We start from the raw sequence: 22855 nt of genomic DNA, 5'->3' as shown, positions 1-22855 counted from the left end.
CTATTTGTACCTTTGATTTGTCAAAGTGCATGAAACATCCGTCTGGTATGTGCATATGATGAATTTATTGAAAAAATATATATATTATCCACCACCTACCTTGACATATGATGAATTTGTGCTGCTTTATTCTTTGAAATAAAGTTGGTCATCTTCTCATGTAACCTTTCACTGGCCTGCCGTTCCAATCAACTATTAAGTAGCATTTATAGAAGTCATGTACTTAAGAAAATTAAAATTAGATCATGAAACTCACATCAGCTATATGTGCATGCCGAAGCTCTAACCAAATGGGATCATGATCTTCCAGAAGGGCCTCCTTTGTTTCAGTTGCTGATCCTGATAGGCTTGGCACCTTCAGATTAGGTAGATAATTTAAGAACTTTTGCACCACCTCAAAAGGGAAAGTATGTATGAAGAAAATTAGATATACCTGATGTACATACTTGTTTCCGTCCATGTTTAGTAAGTCATGGCACATGGCATCATATGTCCATTCATGAATGACAGGTGCAATCTCTCAACAAAACAAAAAAGTTGGGAGACTATTGTCAAGTGACACAAGAATAAGTTTTATAAAAAGACAAGTAGCTCGAGCTATGAGTTTTTGACCAATCAACTATCCTTAGTTAAAAAAAGACTATTTTTCTATGATTTTCAAAAAACTTACCAATGTACTATAGTTATTGCCATGTGAGTGCCACATCAATGAGGTAAAATTGTTGTCTTAGAAAATGATTTAAGAAATCACTTTCCAATACAACTAGTATATATTTTAAAATAGAGTTGCTTTTGATGAAAGCATTTTATTGTTGTAAAGAAGTTCTCCTAAATTAATAGAAGTCATTGATGGAGGGAGCAACTTCATACACCGGTTTCTCCAATGAAAGAAATTCTATATAGCTGCTACATGGCAAAACTGTAATACTTTGGAAAATAATTTGAAGACTATAGTAGAACGGTAATAATTTTGGGAGGATTAGAAAATTGATCAGAAAAGCTCTCGAACTTATATCATGATATGAAATTTTACCTGGTCTACTGATCGGTCCACGATGAGTAATTCACATGTTTCTTTCTGGGGAAAGTCAGGAATTGTAGACTTGTACTTGGAAAGACAATGCCAAACACAAGCAGCAAGCTTTGTAGGAACTAAGTCACGCAGAGTGGTCACTGAGGATGAATCAAAAGTTTTGGCAGCATGATAGCGTACATAAGGAAATTCCTGAAAAGCATGCAGATTGATTCAGATGATAACAACATATATATATATATATATATATATATAAGTCCAAGTTGGTGAAATATCAAGACTAGCGCATTGCATGCCAGACTTCTTCAATATCAGGTGCGAATGCAATATGAATGCAAAGATAGTGGTCCACATTTTTTTTATTACAAGGGAATGAGAGGTACGGTGAACAACATATAATCCCAACTAGTTGTGTTTGAATACAAAATATAAAATTACCAAGACATTCAGTATCACATATTTAACAATTATGAGGTCCATATAGATTTCAGAGAATAATTATGCATATGATGCATATATATTGTATCCTTAAAATATACCTACAGCTACTATTTTCCAGAAAGGCAAATGAATTGTTATGCAGATGACTGATCTGTATCTGAGAACAACTATTGCTGGCTGCATATATAGTCCAGTATAAATAAGATCTAACAAGTACCTTAAGGGAAGCAAATGCAGTAGCAACGCGAGTAGCCATTGTGTTCAAACACTCATTGAACTTCCGAGAATTTTCCACATTCTCTCCATATAATTCTTCCAAGGCCATTTCATGGTCAGTGACGAAGCCCTATGTATTCGATGCACAGTAGGAAGAACATAAACATTAAAATCACAGCTGGAATCTCGAATAGTAAATGATGAACATCCAATTATTACGTGACAGTCTGCAGTAATTGCATCATTTTGCTTTGCATACAACTATTGTCAGAAATGTTTGAAATACCTGATTGTCAATAGCAAAGAATTCCAAATTCATCTGCAATATGTTAGACAAAAGGAAGTAATAAAAAGAGTGACCACAGATAGAAGAAAATCAAGTGGCAAACTTATCTTTGAAAATTAAACATAAGTTATGATACCTAAATGCTGCAAATTAAGAAAGAATGAGATAATTAACCTCACTTAATGCACCTATACGAGGTACAACACTAGTATCATTCTTTATGTAAGCCACTAGTTCCTTGGGTATTGGTGAACTGAAAAATACGTATGCCCTGCGACAATACATTATAGATGGAACAAAGTATATAAAGAGAGATAGATAATACCTAAATGGATGGAAGCATCTACCAATGATTATTGTATGATGGACATGAAAATTGAAGAAACATACTTCCTATATAAAGGGCATCTTCCGGACATGTCAGATAGGAACATTATGACACTGCAGGTTACCACAATTGTGTCAGAAGTCTATTGAAGAATCAAGACAATAACACAGTAACACATATCAATTGTCTTATATATGTTGCAAATTGCAATGCAATGGCCAATCCAGTCTTTCAATGAATAGACTTCTGTAGAAAAGACAATAGAATTATGCTGCTCAAGACAGTCAGTGACACATAACGAAGCAGGATGTTTACCATGTAAATGCACTTCTACTACATTAAATATCATTTATTTGGAGCCAACTAATCTGAAGAGATGTCAACAAACTAAGGCAAGGAAAGAATAAGGAAAACTCTACTTTCATGGATAACTTTTCACTGTCATTATTTTGTTATCGTTTCAAAAGCATAAAAAATGCCAGGTGTCCATTCATTTTCTGGAGAAGCCTTGTTCAGTTACTCTTCATTTTAGTATAATCTGAACTTCTGAAGTTCTGAACCTCAGTCACCATGAAATTAGGTCCCTTTGGATATCAGACCAGAACCTAACCTTTTAATCAGACTTATAATTTGAAGTTTTGAACCTCATAGTCTCTCCCTAGTTCACATCCTACAGTTGCATTTAATGAATAAAAAGTTTATCTAGGCAAATTATAATCGAGCTAAACCATGGGCATTATTGGAGTTATTTGATTTGATTTATCTATTTAGATATATGGTGACTTTGTATAAATAGGGCTAATGCCCCTTTATCATTCAATGAGAAATATTAGAGTTAATAGAATTTCTATCATTTAAATTTATCTTATTTTATTGTGAACTTGTGTAAATAGGGCTGAGCCCTCTCTTTTAAATGGATGAAACATTTCACCAAAATTCTCTTTTCTTCTCCTCTCTCCAAATCCATTCTAGGTTTAGATTTCTTATTGTTTCATGGTATCAGAGCTCTCCGATCACTAAATTTTTTTTTTCAACTGCCCTTGGACTTTACCACTCCAATTGAGCATCAAAATCTTTTTTTTTCTTCCTCACCAGAGACTCCATTTCATCACTGCCCATCGTCGCTGCCCGCCGTCGTTGCCCATCGCACCTTCCAGTCGAGGGGGTCACTGCTCGTTGCGCCTCCCTCCTGGTCGAGGGCGTCACTGTTGGAGGGCAGCTCCTTTTTCACCAGTCGCCTTCCTCGAGCTCGGGATCGACCAATTTTTTTTTCGCTACCACCAGTGAGCTCTCTCAGCCGCCTTCTTCCTTTGGTCGAGGGCGTCGCTGTTAGAGGTTGTTGCCCGTCGCATCTTCCTTCCAGTCGAGGGCGTCGCCGTTGGAGGGTCACCGGTTGCTTTTCTCGAGCTCGGTTTCGACCAAATTTTTTTTTTTTTTTTTTTGCTGCCAAGTCTGATTTTGTAGCTCAAGCTCTCCTATCGGAGAGAAGGTGGTCTTCACTAGTCACCCTCCTCGAGCTCGGCTTCGACCAACAGCTGTAGCTGTCGTGAAGCCATCCTTCAACGGCAAGGTTACGGCTCCTCGTTCGGCCATCTCCTCTCACTCACTCCAGCTCAGTGAAGGCCACACAGTGAAGGCCATACTTGCTTCCTTTCATCCAAACAGTGAAATAAGGAAATCGTTTGATCAAAATTGAAGTTAATTTCTCCGCACTCCAAATGTTCGACGAAAGGCCTGAGTGAGAAAATTGTGAATCGCCCTCAAGTGTTTGACAATTTTTTCGTCCTTTTCAATGGCATCTTATGTCCCAGTCGGTCATGAGAGTGTATCACTAGTCGGATTTCTTCTTGTCACTCAACAAGACTGGATCACATGGGCCTCTTCTATTGAGATCGTCCTTCGCGGGCGACGTCTTCTTGGGCATATTGATGGCATGTCTACGGGGTGCGCTCCCCCTCGCACTATCATCCAGACTACTTCTGTAGCTTCTTCTGAGTCTACCACACTCAAGACTGTTCAGACAGAAGTTCCGTCTCCAGAGTATGATGAGTGGGCCTTGCGTGATATAGAGGTCTGCACCTACCTCATTCTACAGGTTGATCGATCATTTCGGTCTCAGCTCCAGACCTTGCCCTCTGCGCAGGCCATCTGGACCCATCTTAATTGTCGATTCGTGCAATCGAGTCTGATGCGTCGCTTTCAACTCCATCGCGACGCTCACGAGGCCAAATAGGGTCAGCTCACTATCCAGGATTTTTATGCCCATATGACTGACATTTGGCGTGAGCTCACGTCAATGGAGCCTACTTTTTGCCCTACTGACTCAGTGGCTGTTCAGCGACATCATGATGAGGATCACTTGATGGAGTTCCTGTCTGCCCTTCGTCCGGAATTTGGAGATCTCACTCGTCATTTGTTGCACCGCTCCACTCTCCCCAGTCTGGACAGTGCCATAGCTGAGCTACAAGCTGAGGAGCTTAGGCAGCATCTCTTGCCCTCTCAACATATTATACCTACACAGCCTTCTGTCACCATAGAGAGTGTGCTTGGTGCTACACCTGCCCCTATATCAGTCTAGCTTGACATTTCTACTGCTGCTTGTGTCACTCATGTGTCCGGACGAGAGCATCACTCATCGCGACCTATGTGCACTCATTGTGGCCGTCCTGGTCATCTTGCCGCTCGCTGCTATCGACTTCATCCTGAGCTTGTTCCCCGTTCTGCCAAAGAGGGATCAAATAAGGACAAGAGTTGTCACTTGTCTTCCTCGACTGCTGGTCCAAGCACCAGTCCATCTCTTCACTCCACTGATCCCATCTTCAGTAGTGCACAGCTTCAGCAGATCCAACAGCTCATTCATGGAGCTTTCAACTTCACTGGCGCCTCCACTTCTGTCTCTGCTGCCTCTAGTATGACTAAACCCTGGATTTTGACTCAGGTGCCTCACATCATATGACCGGTGACTCCTCTATTTTTACTAGCCTCACATCTGCCCCACTTGCTCTTCCTCATGTTCACACAGCTAATGAGATCCGTTATCCTATCTCTCACATTAGTCACATCACCCCATCCACGGATACTACTGGCCGTCTTACCTTATCTGATGTTTGGCTTGTTCCCGATCTAGCCATGAGTCTCATTTCTATGACTCAACTTTCTGACTCTGGTTACACTAGTTGCTCGGGGCTTCACTCAAGAATACGGGATAGACTATGAGGAGACCTTTGCTCCAGTGGCCCGGATAACTTATGTCCGCACTCTTCTTACCGTTGCTTCCAGTCGCCAGTGGCCTTTATATCAGATGGATGTGAAGAATGCGTTTCTTCATGGTCTTCTTGACGAGAGGGTATATATGGACCCTCCACCTGGTTTCCCTCTTCCTCCAGGTCACATTTGTCGTCTGCGACGAGCTATCTATGGGCTTAAGCAAGCCCCTCATGCTGTACTTATATGCATTCTTCGGTATCTACGTGGCACCATCACTTGCTCTCTTTTTATGCCATCGACTTCCATCTTGGCTCTGCGAGCTTATTCCGAAGCAGATTATGCTGGCGACAAATTTGATCGGAAGTCTACTACAGGCTTCTACATTTTCTTAGGAGACTCCCTGATTTCTTGGCGTAGCAAGAAGCAGAATGTGGTGTCTCTCTCCAGTACTAAGTTAGAGTATCGTACCATGTGTGCGACTACTAAGGAGGTTGTTTGGCTTCGTCGTCTCCTTAGTAATATGGGTGTTTCTTTACACCTTCAACCCCTCTTCATGTCGACAATGATAGTGCTAAAAAAGTTAGCTGAAAATCCTATATTCCATGAGAGGACAAAGCACATTAAAGTCGACATTCACTATACTCACCAGGAGTACAGAGCTGGCATCATTTCGCTCCATCGCCTCAGAACTGGGGAGCAGATTGCCGACTTCTTCACAAAGCCTCTTTCCCTTCCACGCTTTGAACATTTAGTTAGCAAACTCTTGGTTTATGATCCACCTTGAGTTTGAGGGAGGGTATTAGAGTTATTAGAATTTCTATCATTTAAATTTATCTTATTTTATTGTGAACTTGTGTAAATAGGGCTGAGCCCTCTCTTTCAAATGGATGAAACATTTCACCAAAATTCTCTTTTCTTCTCCTCTCTCCAAACCCATTCTAGGTTTGAATTTCTTATTGTTTCAAGAAACACATTCACTAAAATCCTCTCTTCTCCTCTTCTCCTCTTCTCCTTTCTCTTCTCTCCAAACCTATTTTAGGTTTGAATCTTATATTGTTACATGGTATTAGAGCCTCCCGATCATTAGGGACATTTATTAAGATTGGATCTCTCTGCCAATAATCTCTCTCTATCTCACTGCTAAAAAAAATCTCTCTTTGGATTTTTTTTTCTTTCCTTCACCCTCTTCAAGCTCGACAGTTTTGCAGCAGCCTCTCCCTCTCGCTTCGCCATCTTGTCTACAGCAGCCACCACTGTTGCTGCAGCAGTAGCCACCACAGTCAGCGGCAGCAGCAGCAGTCAGCCACAACTGTGCTTCTCCCTTTGCGCGAGCTCCTCTCCTTACCATCACCACAATCGCAGTCTCTTCCAGCAGCACTATTTTCAGCGAGCGCCCACCAAGTGTTCGACGAAAGTTAGAGTGTCCACGACCCTCTTTTTTTGCACAGCAACCCATTTTTCAACTAGTGTCTATCAAGTGTTCAACGGAAGTTCACTTGTCCTCAGCTCTTTCATTCAGCAGCACTATTCAAAGTTTCTGCTCACTAGGTGTTCGACAAAAGTTTAGTGTGTTAAATGCAACAGCAGCACAGTAGCAGAATTGGTTTCCAGCAAGTGTCCACATAATGTTCGATGAAATGTCAGTGTGTCGAGCTCTTATTCTTTAGCAGTTCTGTTTTCAGCAATTGCTCACCAAATGTTCGACGAAAGTCCACTATGTCGAGCCCTCAAGTTTTCAGCAGACTTGTCCAAATTTGATATCTATTTGGTAGCGTGTCAAGGTTAACAGCACTGTTCACCGGGTGTTTGACGAAGGCCTAAGTCAGAAAAAAAATTTCGAAACACCCTCAAGGTGTTTGATAGGTTGTTTCTTTTAATGGCACCTTGTGTTTTGGTCAGCCGTGAGAGCCTTAGCTTCACTGGTGCCTCTATTTGTGCCTCTACGTTTTGTAGTATGACAAAATCATATTACTGGTGAGTCGCTCATTTTCACTAGTCTCACCCCTACCCTCATCGCTCTTCCACATGTTCATACTACTGATAAGACTCATTAACCCATCTCTCACATTGGTTATATCACCCTGACCACGGATCCTACTAGTTGTTTTATTTTATTTGATGTTTAGCTTGTTCCTGGTTTTTCAATGAGCCTTATTTCTGTTACTCAACTTTTTAACTCTGGTTACATTGTGTCCTTCTCTTCTACTTCGTGTGTTGTGCAGGACATGTCAATAGGCCAAAGGATTGGGAACGGTAGTCGAATTCATGGGCTCTACTATCTAAACCAACTTCATCTTTCTTCACCTAGTCCCAGTGTTTGTCCTGTCACTCCCTTATCTCCTTCAGATCTGTGGCATCGACGTCTAGGTCATGTATCAAGTCAATATCTCAAGACATTATCCAAGTTTGAATTCTTAGGCAGTAATCATTTTTCTTGTTTGTCTCCTTGTACTAGCTATAGATTGGCAAAACATCGGGCTCTTTCTTTTCCTCTTAGTGAGAGTATCTCTGATTCACCTTTTGATCTTGTGCACTCTGATATTTGAGATCCTGCTCCCCTTTCTTCTGATCTTGGCTTTTTCTATTATGTATGTTTTACTAATAATTTCTCTCGTTTCATCTGGATTTACCTTATGTGTCAGCGTTCTGAGGTATGCCAAATTTATCATGATTTTTCTTCTATGGTTTGTACTCAGTTCGGTTGATCTATTAAGATCTTCTGATCTGATGGTACTCGGGAGTACCTTTTCTCTGAGTTTAGTTATATTCATGCTTCTATCGGCATTCTACCTTAGCAGTCGTGTCCCTATACCCTTCCTCAAAATGGTGTTGCCGAACAAAAGCATCGTCATCTTCTTGAGACCACTCGTGCTCTTCTCTTTGAAGCTTTTGTTCCTTGTTCTTATTGGGCTGAGACCCTTCTTACTGCTCTCGATCTAATCAATCGAACTGCATCTTCAGTTTTTTGTGGTGTGATCCTGTACGGGAGTCTCTATAGTACTTCACCATTTTATGGTCATCTTCGTGTCTTTGAGTACACCTGTTTTGTTCTTCTTCCTCTGGGTGAACGCAACAAGTTGTCCCCTCGTGTAGCTAAATGTGTCTTTCTAGGATATAGTCCTAAGTATAAAGGCTATCGTTGTTATGACACTTATGCTCATCGTTTAAGGATATCACACTATGTCACTTTTCTAGAATAGATACCTTTTCAACTCCGATATTTTGGCTCCCTCAGACTTATCTTTTCTAGATCTTCCTACATCTATCCTATCTTCCGTCCCCTCAGATGTCTCTGTCTCAGCCACACCATCTGCCTCCCACTTGCTTGATACTCTTCTACCCATTGACACTTACAGGCATAAACTATAATTTACCCTTTTACTAATACGTAGGGCTGCCTAGAATCAGCAATATATCCAGTTAATGTCCTGGACAGTTCAGTAAGCATTGGAACTAAACTTGTGCATGATAGAGAATCAGAAAACTTTGCTAGCTACACTCATACCAGTAATAAAGAACCATATTTTCTGAAAACTACATGGAAGGATGAATTCCTTCCAATAAGTCAGATTTATTGAGTGTAGTAACAATTAATTTTAATGTGTTAAATACTTCTAAAGGAACCTAATTTCTTGAATAATCAGATGGACATCAAGAAAAAGGAAAGCATACTTCCAAGCAAATAAAAGTTAACCAGCTATGAGGATCTCAATATAAACAAAGCTTTACTTTTCTTTCAGTGGTTGAAGAAAGTAAATTGCGTCCATTGAAGGTAGCGGCTGCCTTCTCTTGTAAAGATCTTCTACCACTGTAAGCAAAATATGGAACTAGCTCAACCACAATTAATATGAAGAAAATCACAATAGCTAAGGTCTCAAAAGCTTTCCTGTAAATGCTCTAAACTGAGAAATGCAGCTAGATTTCTGTTTAATGGCGGAAGAGCAACAACGTACTAAAGAAGATCAACTTTAGGCAAACTTACGTGAAACTCCTTCTTCAGTAATATCTGCCATCTTGCAAGAGCAAGACATGATTTTAACAGTAAACTTGTCCATGATGAGTACCTGCAGGCAAGAAGAATAATAAAAATTCCTTTGGAAAACTGAAAATTTGAAGATATTTTCTATAATTATTATGGACAAGACCTATAGGTGCCGAATTAAGACAGTGTCAGAACATTAATGATATCAAAAGGTATGATTGTTCAGTATCCCACTACTGATGCTCTAGAATATTTCTGTAGGAATTTGAACAAGTAGCTAAAAACTGTATTATAGGATTGTTTAATTACATTGCCAAAATAATGTTCTATCTAGGTCAAAGTATAAAATAAGTTGCATATGTAAATTGGAAAATGATGGAAACAAAAAATCCATAAGGTCCAGGATATAAACATTCAAATGTAAATACTTTCATGTAGTTATGTTGAAGATCAAGCTGCCCACTTAAAATTTCATAAGTATCATTCTCCTCCTCACAAAAAATCCCACTACTGATGCTCCAGAATATTTCTGTAGGAATTTGAACAAGTAGCTAAAAACTGTATTATAGGATTGTTTAATTACACTGCCATAATAATGTTCTATCTAGGTCAAAGTATAAAATAAGTTGTATATGTAAATTGGAAAATGATGGAAACAGAAAATCCATAAGGTCCAGGATATAAACATTCAAGGGTAAATACTTTCATGTAGTTATGTCGAAGATCAAGCTGCCCACTTAAAATTTCATTAGTATCATTCTCCTCACACAACTCCCCCCACCCCCACCCCCATCCCCACCCCCATGCTCCCAAGTCATGCAAATGAATGATGGTTGTGCAAATCCCGGACTGGTATGGGGCATGTTGACTGGCACGCCTTTGACACACAATGGCATTCCTCTGACACATTTTTAATATAATTTTTAAAGTATTTAAAATGTTTTTATGTCTTCGGCATGTCAATTTTTTATTTTTGATTTAAATATATGTATTAAAATCTATATTAGAGTCTTTATCTTTAAAATATTTTTGTAAATGACTTATTTTATTAAAATTATAGCAATTGTCAAATAAATAAAATTACTCAACACATAATACGATTGAATATATCCATTAAAACTAATATTAATGATTGATACTCCATACTATAATTGAAATAGAAAAAAGTTAAAAAAAATAGGTTTCACGTGACATATCATATTTGTCACATGATAAAAAAAAGGCTCCATAGAATAATTAGATTTACCACTCTAAAGGATTCATTTCTGATAAATAAATGATGGGTTATGTAGGTTATTATTAAATGAAATATTAAAGACAAAGACAACCTAATTATTAAACGGGTTACATAGGTCACTTATGTAACCTTTTAATAAATGATCATGTTAGGAGATCTGTTTTGATAATCTGTTAAGAGGCTCTTCATCCATGATAATCTGTTTTGAGATACATACTTCAAAGAGACATTTTCATTAGGAGTGTCAATCAGGTCAAGACTCATGATGGGTCAGATTCAACCTTGGTCAAGTCAGTTTAGGCCAAAGATAAGCCAACAAATATACAATCCATTTATTAAATGAATATTAAACACAAAGACAGCCTAGTTATTAAATGAGTTATGTAGGTTATTATTAAATGAAATATTAAAGACAAAGACAACCTAATTATTAAACGGGTTACATGGGTCACTTATGTAACCTTTTAATAAATGATCATGTTAGGAGATCAATATTTAACGGGCTAGATGGGTCAGATTTACACAAGTTAAATGGGTTATAATTAAGAGTTACATGGTTAAATAAGTACATGGGTTATTCGAGTCATAAACGTGTTGAGCCATAAAGTGGTTTAACACGACATAACCTGTTTAACTTTAACGATTGGGTTAAGTGGGTGGAAAATACAAACACGAATACAACTCGCTTAGTAATTAGGTTAGGCAAATCAATCCATCTACATTTGGTTAGGCTAAACCTAAACTCATTCAAAACCTTTGGGCTTATTAAGTTATTGTCATTCTAATTGTATATATGAGAATATTATATATGAAATCTGTTAAAGATATGAAAATAATTGCCAGTAAAATATCAAATTAAAATAATTTCTCATATATATTCTTCAGTATATCATGTTTATCTTTATATACATTGTGAACCTCTCACTCATGCTACTGAAAAATTACAAACCATCGTATTTATCCTTGCGTTCTACAAAATATTATCTTGACCAACAAAATATCGGGTGATCTATCAAAAATATTATTATAGAGATAGAAAATATCACATTTTATTTCTAAAAATGTCGTAAAACTTTGTCCGAAAATGAGCATAATTTTATAATAGTCTAAGAAAAAAAAGAACAAGAATAGAAACACCAAAAGGAAAAAGGAATGAAAATGCAACAATATTACAAGTCTTACCTTCCATATTGCTTTTGAGTCTTTAGATTTGGCTGACCGTAGCATTTCATGTAACAACCCTGAAAAATTCATTCAAAGAAGATACCAATTATGCAAGTAAATGCCACAAAGACTAGAGAGAATCAATTAATCAAAACACCACTAATCTAAAGAGAACAGGGATTACTACTGTCGTACAATAAAAATAAAACTAACTTAGCTTTCTTACATGTAATGGAACATAATATAATCAGGCCTTGTTAGGGTTTATACCATTGACATGTTTGACTCAACTTGACTCATTTTAATTAAACACGTTAGATAAAGCCGGGTAGGGTTGGCGGGTTGACCCGTTAACTCTTATATATACAAGACATAACTCTTAATCTCCCATTTATCCCACTAAAACTTTCTAAATCCCTAACTCTAGTTGTCTCCATTCTGTCGCACCCTCTTGTCTCTTCTTCCATTCCTCACACCGTCTCATGGTGGCTCCGCCGACTAGCCCTCCTCATGCATTGTGCTCCTTCTCACGCGTCAACTATTGGCTTGCATTATCATCCTTAGGTCGTGCTCTTTCTCACACTAATATCCTTAATCTTAGCTTTTTCTCTTCTATTTAGATCCATCACAACCCTCTACTATGCAATGACGGTCATCAACACCTTCCCTTGCACGACTACACTAGCATACATAGGTAGAACCCACTCCAACCTCATCCTAGCTCAAGATGGCACCATAGATTCCACTGCAATAGCAACTCTTCCCTCATTGATACTACTATACCTCCAAGGTGATCTCTTGACTATGCATTAGGGGGATATTCTCTCTCTAATGTTGTGTTTGGTAATGATGGTGGTGGTGGAGCACATCATTTTTCTTCAACGCATAGGGCCTCTTATGATGAAATCCCACATAGATCATTTGGTAGTGTGCGCTGCCACAAGTGTGGTGAGCAGTTTAGTAAAAGAGAGGTATTAGAATAGCACCATCTCTCCAAGCATGCAAGTATATAAGCTGTCCAGTCTTTTATATGTTAAGGATCTAGACTAGTATCGCTCTCTTAGCTATTTCTTTGCTAAAGATAAAATTTAGGGGAAGTGGTTAGGCCTAAATTCACTTCGCTCGTCCCCTCCATAATTTTATTTGTATGATTATCATCATATTTAACCATACTACAAGTCAAATTTAAAGATATTTATTAGACATAAGGTTGTAGAGGATTGGATAAGCTTCCAATGCATCTAAAATAATATCAATCATATTTATTATATTTAATCATAGCATAAATTAAATTTGAAGATACTCATTAAAAATAAAGTAATAAAAGATTAGATAAACTTTTCAATGCATCTAAAATAATATTGATAGAATTTCAAATGAAAAAGATATGTTAAAAACATACATCTATTCAAAATATTTGTCATATTTTGATAATCTAAAATATGATAGTATTGTTTTAAATGAGTTGGAAAGGTTATTTAATTTTCTACAACTTTATCTCTAATGAGGATTTTCAATTTGACCAGTAGGTTATTTAATTTATTACAAAATATAACAATTGTACTTTAATCTAGACCACCAAAGGATAAATTGATATAAATAAAACTATAGGGGGATGAAGTAAATTTTAGACCTAACCACAAGGGGTAAAATTTAATTTCCCCTTAAGTATATTTTAGTAATAGTTTTGTCTTTTTGTTAATCATACAATAATTTCTCTTTTAAGTATATATAATTTCCCCTTAAGTATATCTAAAATAATATCAATCTCTCTAAGCCATATGAATTGCTTTGATGAAATAATTTGGTATAATAATGTTCTTAAGTTTAATTTTCTCCTCATATGCTCTGTCAAACTAATAAATTTTGACATTAGACTGGCATAAATTATTTTCATCTTTTTTGACAACACAAATTTAGTCTGATTGGATAGAGCTTGAAGAAGACTTCAAAAGTTGGCAAATGTTGATTACGGTTGTATTTTGTTAACTAATTTGTTAGATTTGGGACATACAATGCTCCTTACTTTTGTAGTACAAAAATATTCAATATGTATGTTGATTAGTGTTCGCTTCGTTGGGTGCCCTAGCCCGAGAGAGGAAATAGAGAGAGAGAGAGAGGGGAAGGCGACGTCATAGGCGTAGGCGTAGGCGAGCAGCGAGTGATAGCAACGGCAACTACGAAGGTAAAGGTGAGTATCCCTTACCTTTTCTCTCCTCTTATGGCATGTGCTGTGCCGGCTGATAGTCGATACGGTTTGTGCCTGTGGTACGGCCATCGTTGGAAAGGACTATCTACAATATATTCTCTTCTATGACAATTTTAGTGGATCTATCATCAAACCAAGTGTGTATTCTACTCCATGATTCAGTTGCTCAATCGAGTCCATAAAAAAAATTCAATAGTGCAAAATGCTGCCTCTCAACCAACTATGTCAAAGAATTCAACAATGTATCGCCGAAACTGACTCAAAACAAAACTAGGCAGAACAACCCATATATCGCTACAAATCCTATAAAGTATTATCATTGTGGAGTAGTAGGACACTATTAAAGTCAATGTCCTAAGCGACAACTGGTCAATCTCACTATCTGTAATGGTTTGATTAAAGAAGAGCAATATGAAAATAGTCAAGAAGACAAAAATAAGGGTCATTTAACATATGAGTAATTATTATATACTCCATAGCAAGATCCTCCCAAGTAATGTCATAACAATTTCAAGACAAGATGTACTATCTAAAATAGGTTTGTGACATTATCATTGGTAGGGTAGCAGAGAAAATCTTGTCTCACAATATGGTTAACAAACTGAAACAATCCCCTCAAGATCATATAAATCCTTATTCTATTCGATAGATTAATAGCATCAGCAAAGAAAAACTAATGAAACAATGTCTTATCATTTTCTCTATCAGCCAACTATACAAGGATCAAGTTCTCTTTGATGCGGTCGACATGGATGTTGGTCATACACTCTTTGGTCGCCCTTGGTCATGTGATATCTAAGGTTCCAAGTATCGACTGTTTGAAAAAAATGATACATATCAGCTGTATCGGTAGTATCAGCCATCTATATCGGCCTGTATTTTAAAATAATTTTTAAATATAGAAAAATTATAAATTTTTTTGAAAAAATAATTATAAGATATGGATATAAACTATTCATATATAAAATCTAAAAACTAAAAAATAAATACTATTTTCAATTTCTACCTCTCCCTCTTTCTACCACTCACTCTCTCTCCTTCTCTCACACAAATAAAAAAAATTCTTACCTTCTCTCTCACTAATTCTCTCTCTTATCAAACTCTCTCTCTTACCAAACTCTCCCACTAACTCTCTAGCTTATTAAATCTCTCTTTTTCTCAAAAAAAAAAAAAAAAAAACTCTCTCCCTCTCCCTCACTGACTACTTCCTCTCTTCATCTCCAATTCCCTCCTCTCTCTCTCCCCCCTAAGCCGATGCTTCTCCAACATAATTCTGGCCTCCATCAACGTCTGGCAAAATCTTTCGATGCAGATCCGGCTCCATCAACCTCCATCTCTCTCTCTCTCTCTCTCTCTCTCTCTCTCTCTCTCTCTCTCTCTCTCTCTCTCCAACGAACTTTCCTTTTCTTTCTCTCTCTCTCTCTCTCTCAATCTCCTCTCTTTCTCCCTTTCTTTCTCCCAATTTCAGGTTGGGATCGAATGATACCCAAAACAGAACAGGTATTAGCCGATCTAGTCAATACCAAACCAAAACTAGTCATTGAATTGATCCCAATCCATTTTGGACAATCTCACTCAGGATTAGCAGAAACTAGCTTCCATGGTGATATTAACTCCATGCACACAGGTTCTGATAATACTTTTACTTTTTATGAAGATGGAGAGAAAATTATTCTTACATTTATGCACAAGAAGGAACACACACTAATCATGCACAAAGTGATGGAAGTTTCCTTTTAGTTAATGACACAGAGCATGAGTTGCAAGAGAGAAGTCTTAACTATGATGGATGAAAAAGTTGGCTCAATTTCAACATAAGAACTACTTGCGATAATTCCATTACTCAATAAAGTTACCTATGGAGCAAGGCAAACAAGATAATCTTGATCTTATTATTGGTGCAAGTTCACCAAATCTACCAAAATAATAGGATATATTCCTTGCCCAAGCTGAGTCTTCATACATAAACATGAAGAGCAGATCAATGAGAGTCTTTGGGCAGTCACCAAATCATCCAATGGATATTATTCCTTTACTACCAGGCGCAGGTAAATATCAGACTGAAAGTTTTCAAAGAAGGTGACTTCGTGATGGCACGTACCCGAAAAGAACAAATTCCAATAAAAAGCTACAAGAAGTTGAATCCTAAAAAGATTGGACTCTTTCACATTTTGCACAAGATCAATGATAATTCCTACGAAATTAACCTTCCAGACAGCTATAGAATTTCAAAGAAATTCAACGGGCTTGACTTATTTGTGTATTACAAGTATCTCAAACGAGACAATATAAAGGGTAAATGGTCAAATACTTGACAGCTTTAATAAAGAAAACTATGGTTAATTTTAATGGAAAACTATTAAAATTAAAAATTCAGAGAGAACTTTGGAATATGATCTGACTGACCTAACTATAAGGGGTAAGATGTATTATACCTTTTCTTTTTTTCTCAATCCGCCAGGGATTTCAGAATGTAGTACTAAATAATCCGTCAATACTAAATTGATCCGATCAATGCTTTATCTACCAGTAGCTCCTCAAATTCCTCCATAAGAAAAGAAGAACAAGAAGAATAGCGGAATGAACAAAACAACAAGCATCTTAAACCTAATTTCCACTCCTTTCTCGATTGACATCACGAAATCTTAGCGTCGAAAAGACAAAGAGAAGAGAGAAGGGAAGAAGGAAGAACTCACGGTCACGACTGATCTGGCGGAAAGTTTTGTACTCGTCGCCGCCACCAAAAGAGAAATCCGAGCCCGAACCCGACATTGCGCTGCGCGATGCCAAGCTTTTTTCCTTCGGTTCTTCTCTTGGGAGAAGGTTTGATGCGGCTTCTTGGGACGGTGGATTAGAGAGCGGGACGAAGCTATTTTTATTTTATTTTTATTTCTTCTCTTATGAGAATTTCTTTTCGCTTTTCTGGCTTTTGGGCTGCAAAGCAGAGCGAGACAATAGGGGGAAATGGACACGTGTGGGGCCGACGGGATGAAATGACCGGTATTTGCCACCCGTTTCCAACGGTTTTAAGGAAAGGGGAAATGACAGAAATACCCATCGTCGCATTTGTATTAATATCAGAAGCCTGTTTTGTTTTGCATGTACACCCCTTGAAATCTCTTATTTATTTGCATATCCTCTAAAGGTTTTTTTTTTCCTTTTTAGTTAATTGTACTTTATTCTGACGTGATTTAGCTCGATTCTACAAAATAGTCACAACCGCTATCTTTTTCATCATATTTAATCAAACACTGAACGAATTTAAAAATTCACATTAGTTATGTAAACGATAAACCTCTAGAAACATATGATTTTTTGTACATAACCCTTTAAATGCCTTTTAACAATCAATGGCCAACCAGAGTATAATAGAAGTGATTTAAATTGAAACTGTTATTTCACATGTTCAAAAGTTAAAAGGCATTTAAATGCCTTTTAATTGAAACTGTTTTAACAATCAAATGCCTTTAAATGCCCATTCCCGACTCCGAGCCCCAATAGCCGTCGCCCTCATCTTTCCAGTCCCCACTCTTTCATTATGCATTTGCTTGCGTAACTTTGTTCTAATTCTAATAAGTTTTTACTGTTTAGGGTGAGAGAACTTTTGTCGATCATTTCAGTGGGAGAACTTTTCTTTAATATTGGTTATGGCATCACTTAAAAACTTTGATAAAATGTTCTAAACAGAATTGGTTTTGATCTTCATCCATCAAAGAGCAAAAGAGCTTTTTACCATAAAAGTTACCTCAACATCTAAGTGAAAGCTTCAAATGAATTGAAATATTTTTTCGTAATATTAAACAGGTTAAACAGGTCGTGTTAACGTATCGTGTTAATCCGATCCATTTATTAAACGGGTTAGGTGAGTCGTGTCATGTTACCCATTCAATAATCGGGAGTGTTCGGGTCAAGGTGAACCCGACCCAACCTGAATCCGCATTTTTAGATCCCGAACCCCTTTATGTGAGACTCTATAGACCCTGTCGATGAGTTGACGTTTGATTGATAGATGTGAGAGATACGTGGTTTATCTTTTATGATCAGACTGTGAGTAGTCTTATCTCCTAGACGCCTTTTTCAAATTAGGATATATTATATATTTATGTATATGCATGTTTGGCCTCCAATATGATAATATGACTTTATCTAGAAATGATTACAGCCGAGCATAATTTATCATGCATGTAATTAGGCTGATCTTGGATATGAGTATAATGATAATAATAGAGATGATTAAAGATAACTATACTGTTATAATTGTATGTCCAGTCGATCTGTAGTATGAGTATGCATGTGATAGATTAGCATGGGCATGCATGTGTTGACTACATGGTTGGAAACTATATTGCATCATTTTTCTATTAATTCCTGTTCCACCTAAATTTCTATTATACATTGACTTGTTATCGTACTGAATATATGTATATGATTTGTTATTCAAAAGAAAAGCATGAAATGTGATTAATAGGATAGTTGATAAAAAGCGTAAGGATACCTAAGTGAGCATGAGAGTTAGGACGCGCTTGGTGGATGATTGATCACTCGACATAGTCTCGATCGTGAGCCTTACATCCAAGATCATTAGTCTGTGTCCGCAGCAAACATTTAGACATATGCCGTTTGCTAAGGCATATGTGACGAGTTATCCTCACGTGTTTCTATCAACTAGAAGGGTGCCCAGTCTGGATGGATATTGATACCCTTAACGGATGGCAGGGTATTGTTATATTTGATATACTCCTTGCAGATGGCAAAGTATGCTCTAAGCCTTCGGACATAATGTTGAGACTGAGTACCGGGTGTTGACTGTGTACATTGGTCTAGTATGATGATGACATATAAAGATGACATTAATGACTGAGATGTTAAGAAATGCATATGATTTCATTATATCTGATTACCTGATTATCGATTGGTCAATATACATCATATATGATTGCATTTGATATCATACAATGGTCATGATTGGCATGCATCATATGTCATATTTGAGAGAAAGTTATGATGATAGTATGATATGGAGATTTGTTTATTCATTGTCGAGGATTATATATTTTTATTAGTTATGACATATTATCTACTTTTTATTTATGTATTATTGAGAAACATTTATATACTTATTCATGACATGATGCTCTTTCTGATTTATATTATCCAGTACATGATTTACTCTTTGTTTGGCATCACTGATTTGAGGTAAAGTCTTTTTACTGAGCATTTTGCTCATGACTCTCTCTTTATTTCTTTTCTAACCCTCCCAGATATTATGGTATGTGATAGCGACTTGAGATATTCTAAGGAGATATTTTAGAACAAAGATGAGGTGAGCTATAGACGTGAGATGGTATAGAAGATAGTTTAACTAGATATTGAGTTGTACCATTATTTGATATTTGTACTTCATTGTATAGATGATAATTTGTATAATACAGGTCAAATTATAGTATACTCATGTATTAATGATTCTAGTTATATCTTGATGGTTTGTCATGGCCTATGTGGGCTCTGCTAAATTATGTAACTGTCTAGTATGGTTGTTGTAGACTTGGATATTTATATGTTAACAGGCTTATTTGGTTGATAGTATGATTGATCTCTGAGATGAATTATACTGAGTATAGGTGTATCTGTGCTTGACGAGCCCCACTCGTCCTGTCGCGTGCACCGCGCGTGCCATGTGGACATGTAGGCGTGCACATGCTCATGCTGGGCAGGGACATTATAATCTAAATCTCTTCAAGTCCACAAACAACATCAACTTTCTCCAATATAAAGATCTCTTGTTTAACTTTGTCAAGTGGTAGCTTGATGTTGCCAATCTCAGATTTACTCCAATCCTTTAGGGCGTGTTTGACAACGACGAGCTTATGGGCTAGTGCTTGCATGGGGCCACCATTACATCTCTTAGTCCATACCAACTCGATGGTAGTTTTGCACTCATCGTACTCAAGCCAAACACACTTGAATCTAAAAGGTCTTACCATTCGCTACAATCCATCTTCACACTTGAGTAGGAGAGGGGCGTGATCTGATGCCGATTGATTGATATACAGTTCTTAACTTGCTCACACCAACACAGGTTAGCCAACACCCATCGAGTCAAACCCATATCCTAGCTGCACCCGACTTGTTGTTACACAATGTGTACGGAACTCCTTCAAAGCTTGGGTCCCAAAGTCCAACTTCATCAATGAAGGCTTGAAAAGCCCTTGCCTTAGGCCCAAGTACTATCAGCTCCGCATACTTCTTCTTCTCCACCACTAAGAAAGCATTGAAGTCGCACTATAGCCCATGGGGTGTCAACTGGGGCAATAGTGAGCAGCTCCTTCCATAGCTTCCATAGCTCTATTTGCTCTTCAAGTTGGTTACTAGCATAAACAACTAACAAAAGCCTAGTCCGACTTTCAAATGGGGAGATAACTACAGAAGCCACAAATCAAAATATGGAAACCACATCCACCTAGCCAATGTTAGCCCTCCAAAGAATGATCAATCCTCCAGATGACCCAATTGCTAGTGTAATAACCCAAGGTTAATAATAATAATAATAATAATAATAATTTCCTGCACTACATGGCACGACAGCTTGTGCCATGCAGTGGCTGCGGAGATGGGCACCACGCGCCCCAAGCATTGGCCCGGCCAACCTGGCCGAGCCAGTTGGCGCAGTGGGCCCCCGCAGCCTCCCTCCCCACCGCCTCTCTCCCTTTTCTTCCTCTCTCTCTCTCTCTCTCTTTTTCAAGTTCTTTCTCACCTTTCTCTCTTTCTCTCTCTCTCAAACACACACTCTCTCTCTACCCACTATCGCCGCCACCTCCACTAGCACCGGTGAGCTTCCCTCCTTCTCTTTCTCTCTCTCTCTCTCTCTCTCTCTCTCTCTCTCTCTCTCTCTCTTTCTCTTTCTACCTCTCTCTCTCTATCTCTCTTTCTCTCTTTGTCGGCTTCCTCTCGGGACCGCTAGAGGATTGAGCCATCGGCGAGAGGCCGGTCGCTGAGTGGCCACCAGCGGCCGCACCCCTCCCCCATGGCCCAACCCTCTTGTTTCTTTTTTTTTTCTTCTTCTTCTTCTCTTTCTTCTTCCTCTCCTCCTCCTCCTTCCCTTCTCTCCTCTGACTGCACCCTGTAAGGGGTGCTGGGCTCGGCCCAACGCTTTGCTGTGCATGGTGCTGGGCTGAGCCCAGCACTATATATAATTATATATATATATATATGCACAATTAGTTTAGCTTAGTTAATTTAATGTATTTAGGTTATACAAATTAAATATAATTATATCATAGTTAGTATATAGTTCTAATTATATCATGTTTAGCAAAATACCTACAATATAAAATTACTATTTTAATCCTAAGTAGGTAATAGTAATTATTAGGGTTATGTACGTATATTCTTACATAATTAATTGCAGTAACTTAATTCTTATTTTCTTAATTATCAAAGAGAATAATAGACAGATAAAATGTATTTTAAATACACTATTAAATAATATAATTATGATTAATAAATAACAAAAACAAATATAGAAATGAAGAGTACATAATTACAATAAGAAACTATCATTTTGTCGGGTTAATTTTAATTAATAGAAAGACTGACATATTTGTTTTAAATAATTTCAGATCTCGACCCCCCTGTTCAAGATCCCGTGGACTTAGCTATCGAGGCGTGATCGTTATCGTAGCAGCGTGAACGAGTGGTGGTTTGGTATTTGTAGTGGAGTGAGTAGTCTTATCCCCTAGATCCCCTTCTTAAATTAGGATATATTATATATTATGTACATGCATGTTTTGGCCTCCGGCATGATTATATGACTTAATCTAGAGATGACTACAGTCGAGCATATCTTTTTCATGTATTTGATTAGGCTGATCTTGGATATGAGTATGATGATGATAAATAGAGATGATTATATTGTTGTAAAGTTATGTTCAGTTGATCTGTAGCATGAGTGTGCATATGATAGACTAGTAGGAATATGCATATGTTAGATATATGGTTGGAGTTTGCATTACATCATTTTTCTCTTGATTCATATTCCACCTAAATTCCTGTTATGCATTGACTTGCTACCGTACTGGATATATGCATATGATCTGTCATTTAGAAGGAAAGCATGAAATGTGATTAATAGAATAGTTGATAGAAAGTGTGAGGATACCCGAGTGGGCACGAGGGTTAGGACACGCTTGGTGGATGATTGATCGCTCGACATAGTCGCGATCCTATTGGCCTTACGTCCGAGGTCATTAGTCTGTGTGCGCAGCAGACATTCAGACACATATCGTTCGTCAGGGCATATGTGGCGAGTTATCCTCACGAGATTTCTATCAGCTAAAAGGGTGCCCAGTCTGGATGGATGTTGATACCCTTAGCGGATGGCGGGGTATGGTTATATTTGAGATATTTTTTACGGATGGCAGAGTATGCTCTGAGCCTTTGAGCATGATGTTGAGGCCGGGTACCGGGTGTTAACTGTGCACAATGGTCTAGTATGATGATATTATACCGAGATGGCACTGATGATCGTGATGTTGAGAAATACATATGATTTCATTATTATCTGACATACCTGATTATTGAGTGGTCAATATACATCATATATGATTGCATTTGATATCATAGCATTGTCATGGTCGGCATGCATCATATATTATATTTGAGAGAGAGTTATGATGATCATATGACGTGGTGATCTGTTTATTCATTGTTGATGATTATGTATTCTTATCAGTTATAACATGTTATCTATATT

General features: G+C 37.7%; 1 protein-coding gene across 1 annotated transcript in view; it reads right to left on the bottom strand.

Moving 5' to 3' along the window:
- The window catches only part of LOC140772871 (SNARE-interacting protein KEULE-like), a 31862-nt gene extending 14896 nt beyond the window's left edge, over window positions 1-16966 (bottom strand). Inside the window, exons 1-12 of the mRNA XM_073115100.1 lie at window positions 16800-16966; window positions 11913-11971; window positions 9494-9575; window positions 9241-9319; window positions 2367-2417; window positions 2151-2247; window positions 1977-2009; window positions 1692-1820; window positions 1034-1225; window positions 434-517; window positions 257-355; window positions 100-176 (exon numbers count right to left, since the gene is read on the bottom strand). Coding sequence (XP_072971201.1) covers window positions 100-176; window positions 257-355; window positions 434-517; window positions 1034-1225; window positions 1692-1820; window positions 1977-2009; window positions 2151-2247; window positions 2367-2417; window positions 9241-9319; window positions 9494-9575; window positions 11913-11971; window positions 16800-16875 — 1058 coding nt within the window. The 5' untranslated portion in view covers window positions 16876-16966. The remainder of the gene's footprint in view (window positions 1-99; window positions 177-256; window positions 356-433; window positions 518-1033; window positions 1226-1691; window positions 1821-1976; window positions 2010-2150; window positions 2248-2366; window positions 2418-9240; window positions 9320-9493; window positions 9576-11912; window positions 11972-16799) is intronic.
- Between the last annotated feature and the right edge of the window lie 5889 nt (window positions 16967-22855).

The sequence above is a fragment of the Typha angustifolia genome, chromosome 2 (assembly GCF_048772165.1).
Source record: "Typha angustifolia cultivar Huaian chromosome 2, ASM4877216v1, whole genome shotgun sequence".
NCBI lineage: Eukaryota > Viridiplantae > Streptophyta > Magnoliopsida > Poales > Typhaceae > Typha > Typha angustifolia.
This window is presented reverse-complemented; position numbering and strand designations above follow the sequence as displayed.